The following is an 11,218-nucleotide window of genomic DNA, read 5'->3' as shown; positions in this document are numbered from 1 at the left end:
TGCAGCTTTAACGGCATTTGTCGGTGTTTACACCATGAGTCATCCAAATGAGCAGCTGTAAATCAGTACCCCAACCCCTCCTGCAGCCACATCCCCTCCTCTGTCCCCCAGCACTGGATGAGTGCCTGGCTCCTGCAAAAACAATCTCATAAATAACAGCAGCAAAACAACCCCTCCTGCAGCCACCGAGTCCCTGCGTGCAGCAGGAGTGGGGCGGACGCCTCCCATCCATCACTTTAATGGTTGTACTCTGGAAATTAAAGCTGTCACAGCCCATCAAGGTGAATGCTTTAAGCTTGTGACATCCCTCCAGCTCCCCTCCTCCTTCCTGCTGCTCCCTCTGTTCTCCCTTCTCTCCTTTCCCTCTCCACTCTCACCTTTGCATAGGGCACCCAGGATGCCCGGCACCCAGGGAGAGCTGTCAGCAGCCACTGAGGGTCACTGTCCCCCCACAAAGCACAGCTGTCCACTCCTGCACTTCTCTCATCCATTCTTCTGTCCCCAGCCCTGGTTCTCTACCTGCATTACCATCACAGCATCTCTAAGGGAAGCACAGACAGGTATATTGAGGAAGGATTATATATACACACTTCTACATATATATATGACCTATATATATACATAGGGTCTGCCAGGACCCTCCAGCATCCCAAGGATAAGGGTGGCCTGCTTGCTTATGTGTCATGGCTTATCCCATGGCTACTAGGGAGGCAGCAGAGGGTGGCTGCTATCATCCCAAGCAAACACAGAACAAGTACAGTCCTCAGGAGATCATACAATGGACCTAGAGGTGCTGAGAGTGGATCAGACATCACCACAGGACAAGCACAGTGCCACATGGGGAAGCTGGTTGCCCTGAGGGGCAGAAGATGAAGAGCCCCATCCCCCTAAGGAAAAGCAGAGGCATCCAGATAACAGCTTTATAGGGGAGGAACATGGGGACAGCCCCAGATACACACAGGAATAATTACACATTAAATAGACTCCAAACACACATAAGTTAAGGAGGGGGGGGGGGCAAGCTCCCCTCAACCCCCATGCTGCACATGGGTACAGTCTGTGTCTGCCAGCCAAGAGGCTTCTGACCCCTCAGTCTGGACCCTCTTCACAACACAGAGCCCATCTTCCTCTCCGCAGTGCCCATTTCATCATCCACCTCTTCCTCATCCTCCTCTCCCCCTGAACAGGAGGAGTCAGGGCCGTATCCCAGCTCAGCGCTGTGGCGCAGGAAGCCCGATTCAGGGCTGCACCCCACAAAGTCGGGGCTGTCACCAGCCTGTCCCTGGGGCTGGCTGGGCAGCAGGCTCTCGTCAGCTTTGCCAAGCCCCCGTGGCTTCTCAGGCTCCACTGCCATCCCCTGCTCCTTGGCTTTGCGGCTCCGCTTCCACTTCATGCGGCGGTTCTGGAACCAGATCTTCACCTGCTCAAGAGGGAGCAGCCATCACAACACAGCCACGGGTACCCATCAGCACCTTTCCCACCCCAACCCATCCCCACTCACCCCATGGCCTTCCCTGCATTGAAGCACCTCCAGACTGCCCTTGCCTCAACAGCCTGCAGTGCTTTGGCTCTGCAGGAGGCCATGGGGTCCCATGGGCTGTCCCTGTCCCATACTGGCATGGGCGGGTTGGGGAGAGAGAGGACCAAGTGCTCAGAATGTAACCACACATGCACGGGGACATTAAAAGAGGACTTTTAACCCCATGAGAAGCCCTCACCCACAGCACAGGGAGAGATGGGGAGACTCTGCAATGCAGACTGGGGGTGATGGATAGAATGAGGGGCAGGTTTCTGGGGTGCCCTTAGAAAGGGAAAGGCCTGGATCCCATCGGACGGCTCCCTACCCAGGAAAGGGGTGCCAGTGGCTGGCTGCCAAGGGAGGAGCATCATTACTGCCCTGACTTCCCACCCCACGTGCCCCGCAGCAGCCTGCTGCCCCCATCCCAAAGTACCTGCGTCTCAGTGAGCATCAGTGACGTGGCCACCTCGAAGCGCTTGGGCCTGGACAGATACTTGTTGAGCTTGAACTGGTTCTCCAGCTCCAGCAGCTGCTGGCTGGTGAAGGCGGTGCGGGGCCGGCGGCACTTCCCCATCAAGGCAGACTGTGGGGTGGCTGTGGGGCACACACACAGGGTCAGAGGACAGCGGGGAACAGCCCTCTGCCAGCCCTTCTCCATCGCCTCCCACCCCAACCATGGCTTTATTGCCACTAAGATATGTTATCAGCCCTCGGTGTGCAAGCAGGATCAGTCCCGCGGCTGAAATTAACGCTGCTTTTTATTGCCGGGACACACAGGTGTCTGCCCAACCGCTGAGGGTTCCCTCACTGGGCTGCTATCATCGGCGGCCTGGAGCAGGAGGAACAAAGGGGCCTTTGAGCAGCCCGCGTGGGGTGGCTCTGCGCCGTGTTTGATCCCTGCTTATCTCCTGTCCGCTCGCTTTGTTGTCCTCAGCGCGTTCAGCTTTACTGCTTCTCCCAGCACTGCAGCAGCAACCAAACACACAGGTTTGCAGCTGGGAGTAAAGGGCTGGAGAAGCACAGAGAGACATTAATGGGAAAGATCTTTGGCACGTCCCTGCTGCAAAGCCCCACCGCATCCCACAGCCCAGCTGCAGAGCCCACCGCTCCCCAGCCAGAACACATGGAAGGCAGAGCTGTGTGGGGTGAGAGATGGAACCTCACAGCCATGTCCCACATGGGAATGGTGCAGGGCAGGGCTGTCAGAGGGGCTCGCCCCCATTGCAGGGCACAGTGCACCCACCAACGTTATCTCCCGCAGATTCCAGCTTTGATCCAGACCTGCCCATCTCTCCAAGTGCCCCCCGAGCCCTGCACAAATACAGCAGTGACGCACGGCACAGGAATTTATGAAGGGGCATTAACCGAGCACCATCTGGGTTTGATCCTGGGTACCTGGGTGGGACGGGTCAAACAGGCAGAGCCAGGGCTCATAAACACCAATGGAATGTAGCCCGAATGACCACCAGTGCAGAGGACTAGCTGCTGGAATATGGTCCCTCTGTCAGGTGGGTTCTCCACCTTAGTGCCTCCAATCCACACTCAGCACAATGGTGACCATCACAGACCATAACATCCCTAGAAACCCATGCTGCCTCCTGCCCCACTTGCTGCTGGCAAAACCCAACCCAACCCTAAAATCCCTGTGTTACTGACATACACTCCAAAGTCACCAACCAGCCCACAGCCCAGCCCACTCTGGGATGTCCTCCATGGGGAACAGCCAGCATCCTCCAGGGCTCTATCAGCCGAGCTATGGACATCTCCATCCCCACCACCATTCCATAGGGAAAGGAAACCTTCAGGAAGGCTCTCCCCATTAGCCAGCTCCCACCAGAAGACCAACAACTGCCTCAGCATCACGCACTTGCTTGCAAAGGGATCCTCTCTGCCCAGACATCTCCTCAAGGATCAGAGATTACTTCAACCCTCCTTCAGCCTGACTGGACCAGAACCCTTTGATGGATGTCCAGCAACTGGCTGCAACATCAGTGAAGAAACTGATTACCCTGGAGCAATGTCCCCAAGCCCAGAAGGTCTGGGATACAGCTACCTCCTGGCTAGTTAGATAAAGCTTATAAAGGATTATTGGTTTATTTGTTACAGTTCTATCTACCTGATAACAAGGCTAATCCAAGGTTGCTATTAACCCACTTGGTTTTAATTTGTTTTGTTTAGTTATACCTCACTTAGCTTTGTGGGCTGGCAGATAAAGGAGAGGAAATGAGCACCAGCCAGCATTGGAGGTGTTCCCCCAGATGTCAGGGCTGGAAGGACAGGTGGTCTCACCAGTATCACAACCTCTGCCAGCAGCTCTGCCTGCTTTCTGTGGGACAGCATAAGGGCACATCCCAAACCTGCTGCTCCCCGTTCCCCTACTGCTGACACAGAAGCCTCAGGTGGAGCCATCCCACAGCCTCAGTGTGCAGCCTGGCCCCATGCAGACACCCAAGCACCAGTCCCAGCAGGCAGCCCTATGCTCTTCCTGCATCTCCCACCCTGCAGCTGTGCATCGCTGCACTCTGCTCCTACAAATCTCTGCTGAGAACCTGGGCAAGAAAATCACAGCTCCCATTGATCCTGATGCATACAGCACATCAGCAACTATTTCCCTCCCTGTGTGGTTTGGAGGGGGTTGGGCAGGCAGCCACAGTGGGTCTGAACCCTGGGGACAGGAACCCAGGCTGGGAGCAGAGGACTCAAGACCTTCCTGCTCCTGCATGCAGAGCTTCCCCACCAGCATCTCACACCGCATTGCAGTAGTAGAGGCCCCCACAGTGGCAGCTGGTAGGGAAGGCACCACGGATACAACAGCAGAAGCGAGGTCTATAGGGAGGCACAGGCATGTGGCTGCAGTCTCAGTGCCTCATCCCTCTCCCACAGCGAGTCTTCAGCTCCTAATCTGCATCCAGCCTTGGTGTCCATGCTCTGACAGAGGAGCCGCTTGGAAGGAATTCAGGAGAAGCTCTGAAAGCTCTCAGGATGGAAGTGCTTCACACCTACTGTGGTGAAAAACAGCTGTGCATGAAACCATGAGGATGCTGAGATGCACCCAACGTGGACTCCGCAGAGGAGCAGGAAGGTGCAGGTGCTTCATTCAACAATGACAGATAATTTTTCCTTCTCCCACTGACACTCACAGGGGGCACACAGCCCTCAGAAACAGAGGCACAGCATCACCAGTTCAGAGCCAGCCCCATCCCACAGCCTGGGGCAGAGCCTGGGGTAAGGGAGAACCACTGCAAGAGGGGAACAGCCCGTTTCCCTTCAACCCGATGGAACTTGAGGAAGCAGCAAAGAATGGGTCGATTCATGATATTTCTCCACTTCTGTGCTATTATTCACCCAGCCAGTTTATTAATTAACAGACTTATCTGCCCATACTCTTTTTTTTTTCCCCCCTCCTTTTTTTTTTCATTCCTTTTCTCCTACCTGTAAACGGCTCCCAGGTTTTTAAGCACCCGACTAAGCCGTGGCCTTCCTGCCGGCATTACACTGCCAAGTGCCCCCTTGTCCCACCTGCGTGCCCGGACCCCACACACCAGAGCAGGGCAGCACCGGGTGATCCCGTCTTGGTGCTAATGACAGAACCCCGCTCTGAAAGCACGCAGCAGCTCCCAGTGCTGCTCGTATCCACCTCGGCTTCTTCCAGCCGCTCACCTTTCCCTATCTCTATCGCACCAGGAAGCGGGGGTTCGTTCCCAACCGCACCGGGTGGCATTTATTCGTTTCGAGGTACCGGCTGCTCTCCTCGCTTCCATCTTTTCGTTTCCATCTCTCAGTGACGGAGCCCAACCAGCCCGTAGCTGCCGTGCGGCAGCCCGAAAGCCCCCGCTCCCCTCCCCGGAACCACCCAAGAGCAGCCCGTGCTCTGCGGGCACCGGGACGGGCACTGCCCCGGGGTAAGGCTGGTGCTCCCGATCCACGCTGGTGTGTCCCTGGAGAGCCTCAGCCCCCAGCCCCCGTTCTACCCGACGGGAGGGTAGCGCCCAACTCCCGGCTCACCTACCGTGGAAGTCGGAGAGCCTCGGCACCAGCATCCCGGCTCGGATCCACTGCTCCAGCGGGAAGGAACCGGCCACTGCCGCCTTCAGATGCTCGGAGCCGGGCGGAGGCAGCTGGGGGAAAGCGGTGTAGGCGAAAGCGGGGTGCTGGCCCCCCAGCGCAGGCAGCGGATACACGGCAGGCGGGTAGAGGGCCGGCAGGGTGCCCAGCCCGGGGCCGGGGAGATGTAGCAAGCCGGGTTTGGGGACGAAGCCGGCCGGGCCGAGGGGGGTGGCAGCCTGGGGAGCGAGAGGTGAGGGGGTGTCGGTGCGGCCGGCAGGGCCGGGGCTTCCTGCGGGGCTGAGCGCTGGAGAAGAGACGTTCCGCGGCGGCTCCTCAGCCAGGAGCGCCTCAATGCGGAAGTTTTGGGACTTCTCCATGGGTTTGTGCATGGCCCGGCCGGGCCCCACTGGTAAAACACAGCGTGCTTCCTCCAGCCGCTCGGCTGCCAGGGCAGCGCCCGGCCGGGCAGCCCCGGGCCACCCCGGTACCGGCGGGCATTCACTCGCGGGGCCCCGCAACGCCGCGCTCCGCGGGGCTGCCCTCAGGGGCAGCCCTCTTCTCCGCTCCTCCTCCCGGGCACTCGCTTGCTCGCCGCCACCCGGGGGGGTTTTAACCCCCCCTCCACCTGCCCCAGCTCCCTATTGGCTCCCCGCCGGCCCCCCGCCCCGTCGGTCCGGCCTCCCTCCCCCGGTTTCCGCAGCCCCTCGGCACACCCCGGGGCCCGATCCTGCTCTTCATACCCCGTACCATTCCTCTTTGCACCTCTTTGGTACAAGGACGTCAACGGATCTGAGCTGGCTGTACATAGGGGCCACCGCCCTGCGTCATCTATCTGCCTGAGAAGCCCATGGAGCAGGTGCCTACAGGCAGATTTTTATTCATTTGCCTGGTTTGGTCTTCTCCAGATGAAGGCACCAGAGACAGATGGAGAGGAAAGCCTTGGCTGCTCTAGGACAGGTGGGTAAGCAGGAGCAGAGCTGGCCCAAACCCACTGGCTCCGACCTTTGGGGAGAGGCAGAACATCTGTGAGCAGATCTGCGCTTGTCTATCCCTGGGTCCAACCCTTGCATCAAACCCAAGCTTCTGTCCAGCCAACGGTCCTTTGGAAGGTAGATGAGGTAGCTGCTATATCCCTGCTTAAATACTCTAACCACTAAACGGAGGTTCCATCTGTGTGTTTCTTTCCCCTTCACCTGTTTTTTCTACCATTGCCGAATCCCCTGAGATTTTAGAGCAAGAAGTGGGCCCGGACTTCCCCCCCTCTCCTCTGCCCAACAGCTCCAAAGCTTTCTCTTCCTGAGCCCATCCTGCCTGGACTGGAGCCCACTGAGCTCCCTGCACCCACACCACTGAGGTCCAAAGGTCTTATGATGGATGGGACAACTTCCTCCTTCCGTTACACAAGATCACTCCATACCCAAATCCCTGTATGGGAACAGCTACACAGCGGCCATTCCCAGGAGGGCACCCAGCACGTGGGGAGGAGAGCAAAGCCAGGAGAGCCCAGCAGAAGGGGCGGGATGCAGGCAGTGATAGATGCTGGGGTGCTGATGAGTTCACAGTCTTTAGGGGCATTAATCAGATCAGAGCTGGATTAAGGTGTCCGAGCTCTGATTAGCTTCATTTCCCGCCTCAGGAAGGAGGGAACTTGCTTCCCCATCCATCAGCTCCTCTGGTGACAGCTCACCTGGTTGCTAACTAGATCTGCTTATTGCAATAAGAGAACAGGGCTGTGGCCTGGCCCTTTACCTCTGCCCTCCCTAGGCAGAAGGTATCTTCATGCAGGAACCAGGGCAGCCTGAGCACCAAGCTCAGGTCACAGATGCCAAGGCTGTGTCTCAATTTGCACCTAACCTGCTGTTTTGGTTGACCATAGACCACCAAGCCCTGCTGCTGGGGTTGTGTGGTTGACTGGGTTGCCCTTGGTTTCATGAGAGCCCCGACCATCACCTGCTGCCCCTATCTCTAGGCTCTGGGAAGCTGCAGGAGGCCAGTGGGGAAGGTAAACAAACCACCATCCCCACAGAGAGCTGTGATAAAATGAACAGACCAGAAGTCACCTGTGGGTGGCCCAGGCACGTTAACCAAGGGGATAATAGCTCTTAATCAACCCTGCAGCAGTGGGAGCCCAAGCATGTCTCCAGCAGATCTGTGGCTGTGCCCCAGGCTTTGGCTTCTAGGAGAAAGGCATTGTATCTAACAGCCTGGCGTTGTTCAGGAAGGTGGGAGGTATCCTGTCAGCTCCAGGATCCTCTGCTTCACTCCTGTGGGGTTGGAGCTGCTCACTCAGAGGGAAGGGAGCCAGGGCTGAGCTGTGGGTACAGCATAGTGTGATCCCCAGCACAGACTCACCTCCTCCTCTCTAATGGTCTTTCCATGGAGTCAGCTCCTAACCTGCTCCCAGGGTGACTGGATAAATCAGCCGCTTCTCCCAGGACCTTGGGTTCTAATTAATGTCAGCTCATTAACGAGATAACGGCCATTTATTACCTTGTCTCCCTGGCTGCTGATTAACCCTTCCCCAAAGCAGGGGGTGGTGATGGCACTGGGCAGGAATGGCAGGGGACTGGCGATGTCTCTGCAATAACACCCAGGGCACCTCAGTAAGGGGCAACAGATGGAAGGACAGGCAAGAAGGACCTTTCTATGTCTGCAGAAGTGGCTGAGTGAGGAATGGGTGGGACCAAGTGGTGTGGCAGGGGGTCTGCAGATTAAAGCTGCCAAGCAGCTGGGTTGTCACCATCCCTGTGCCTCAGTGTCCCCAAATGGCCTCAGGGAAGAGCACAGCGCTCAGCCACACAGTCCCAAAGCCTGACCTGGCAGAGCAGTGAGGCAGAGGGATCTGACTCAGGGAGGTGGGAGCCATCTCTGTCCTTGACCTGTGCCTGGGCAGGAGCAAGGGGCTGAGGCACAGCACCTCCACACAGCAGTGTGCTACTGGGCTAATGCTCCTTTACATCAATCATGCGGCTCGGTGGCTCCCTATTAGTGGGAGCAGCGGCTGGTTAATCAGGCTGAGGGCTTCGGCTCGTTAAGCTGACACCTCCGTTGCGAGAGTGAGCCATGGGGGCACGCAAGGTGCCACTTATTTATTTTCTTCTTTCCCAGGGAATATATTAAGCAAATTAAATTCCTGGAGTGTTGGCTCAGCACAGATCGTTCTGCGCCTGTGCCCAGCAGTGAGGGACTGCCCTCATCACTGCTGCAGAGCTTCCTTTGCAATAAGGCACAGCTCTTCCATTCCCACCTTTCCCCCCATTCTTGGGCACGGTCTCTGTGCCCGAGCATCCCCTTCACCTTCTTCAGGATCAATCGCCTCTTCAAAACCCAATGCCCTGGAGGCTTCGGATGCCATTTCCTTACTGCTGGCTGTATTTCAGCCCTGCTCCACCTCTCTTTGGGATAATGAGCATGGATGGGGGGCTTGGACTGAGATCATCATTTGATTACTTATTGACCATTTGCAGCTCTTCCCTCTGCCACCACCTTTGCCTTCCCCATCCTCCCCGCAAAACCTGTGGCAGCCCACTCCATCCCACTTCATCTCATCCCATCCTGCTGCATCCCGTACCACTTCATTGTGATCCATCCCACAACATCCATCCCATCCTATTGCATCCCACCTCGTTGAGACCCAACTCATCCCACTGTCCCCATCCCCGTCCCTTCCCAGAACCTGATCCCTTCCCTTCAGCCGCAGTCTGTCAGCACCTCCTCAGCTCAGGAGCAGTCCCACCTTTTGCTGGGGAGAAGGAAGGGGGGGGTGGCTCCCTAGAGGTTAGCAAAGAATTAGAAATAATTTAATTTACCTCCCTGTTCGGGCACATTTGATGAGCTGAAAGGCCCCTTGTCAAGCAGCAAATCCATCTTCCTCCAGCTTTACATCAAATTTCATTCACTAATTAGAAACTCCTGCCCCAGTGCGTGCTGCCCCCGCCCCGGCCACCCCTTCTCCCCACCAGCACCATTATGAAAATAAATCGTTCCATTAGGTGCATTGTTGTGGTGGTGGGGCCCAGTTATTAGAGCAGGAGGGAGGGCGTGGGGTGATTTATTAAGGAAAGAGTCCTGATTAAAGCTTTCCTCATCCCGCATGCTCACACAGCGAATCCTGCTGTCCTGGGTACCCCACAGCCATGGGGAAAAGGACAACGTAGCATGAACAGTGCTGCAGAGATCAGGGTCCTGCCCCTGGAGCTACATTGCTCCAAAAAGTCATTAAGAGAAATTAAGCTAATGGAAGTGAGACTGGAGGCTGGAGCAGACTGAGCTGCAGCACCCGGCAGTGCTGGGGGGGTGGGCGGGGGGTGAACTTGGTGATGAACCCCTTCTGGCCCTGAGATCCCCCTGCTCAGCCCTGCTCTTGTCCCACAAGCAGAAGATGCTTTTGGGGTGCTCCCTTCTTCCCTATGGCAATGGCACTCTAATCCCACTGGGAGCCCAGCACAGGGCTGGGACGGGAGTAAGGCTGCAGCAGAAGGCTCTGGGGAGAGGGACAGACGGGAAGGCCGGGGACGGGGCTGCCCCCAACCCTTGTTAACATCGCCGGGCCTTGTATCCTTTTCAAGGCTGTGAATAGGGGGTGGGACCTCTCCTCCCCTCATGTGGGGCCGGGAGGGGGTTAAGGCTCTCAGACGGAGCTGGATGGGTGTGGAAATGCCGTGATGCCCCAGATGGCAACATGTGGGGGGGTTCTTCCGCCGCCACATGCTCTTCCTCTCTCCCCCGCCCACAATTCACATGGTAATGAGGACAAATTGATGGGGAGACAGCCATTGTGGTACCCTCCCCGACCCAGCCCTTCTGCCGGCCACCCACCGGCATCCCCATCCATCACCAACCCATCCATCACAACGCAGGGGCACGGGATGGGATGGGGCACTGGAGGGACCCCCTCACCGGGACTGGCATCGTTTTGTCCTCACTGTCCTTACCATGGGGCTGTATGGGGCTACGGGGGAGATTATGGGGCTTCAGCAAGGGAAACAATCCAAAATCTTATTTCTGGATCCCCTCTCTCCCCCTTGCTGCCATGATCTGAGACTCACCCACTTCCCTGCTCCCACCCCAAAGGAGCCCCCTGTACTCACAGCATCCTCTAATGGGGGCAAAGACCATTTCCTCTGTGCCCACTGATACCCATCTGGCAATGGCACAGATGCCCATCTGGTCTGGCAATGCCCACAGCACTACAGGGCACAACTGGCACATGAGGGGTCAGGCTCAGCACTGGGCTGGTGCTGAGTTGGAATGAGAGCATGGCCATGAGTGTCCCCTCTGCCCCACAGCTCCCGCCTCGGGCTCCCGTCATGCAGCCCCCGATTGAAATCTCACTCCATAAAGCACCTCTCCAAGGCCTGACCCCAGGCCCCCCGGGGACCAATTTGTCCTTCCCTGTAATAAGAACCTAATTAAATTAGCCATGCTACCTCGTAGAGCCCTTAAATTAGACGCTGTCATCGAATTGCTGTACACTCACTGCGCTATGGGGTCTCAGGAAAAGCTCTGCTTTAGATATACCCCACATAGAACATCTCTCTCCCACTGGCCCAGCTCTCAGTGTGCTCTGCTCACCCTGGGGGCTGTAGGCTGACCACACTGCATCCCCCCATGGGGCTGGCTCCCCCCACACCACAGCTCACAGCACCCGCC

At 57.1% G+C, this 11,218-nt stretch overlaps 1 protein-coding gene across 1 annotated transcript; it reads right to left on the bottom strand.

Annotated features, from left to right (window-relative positions):
• Positions 1-906: 906 nt before the first annotated feature.
• LOC107317030 (motor neuron and pancreas homeobox protein 1-like) lies at positions 907-6,148 on the bottom strand. The gene is made up of 3 exons (XM_015869226.2): positions 5,529-6,148; positions 1,953-2,113; positions 907-1,420 (listed from the first exon to the last, which is right to left on the bottom strand). Exons 1-3 carry the CDS (start codon positions 5,953-5,955, stop codon positions 1,106-1,108), a joined length of 903 nt encoding a protein of 300 aa, XP_015724712.1. The 5' UTR covers positions 5,956-6,148; the 3' UTR covers positions 907-1,105.
• Between the last annotated feature and the right edge of the window lie 5,070 nt (positions 6,149-11,218).

The sequence above is a fragment of the Coturnix japonica genome, chromosome 7 (assembly GCF_054131305.1).
Source record: "Coturnix japonica strain WE chromosome 7, WE-NBRP24, whole genome shotgun sequence".
Lineage (NCBI taxonomy): Eukaryota > Metazoa > Chordata > Aves > Galliformes > Phasianidae > Coturnix > Coturnix japonica.
Note: the sequence above shows the minus strand (reverse complement) of the source record. Positions and strands in the feature narration are given on the sequence as shown.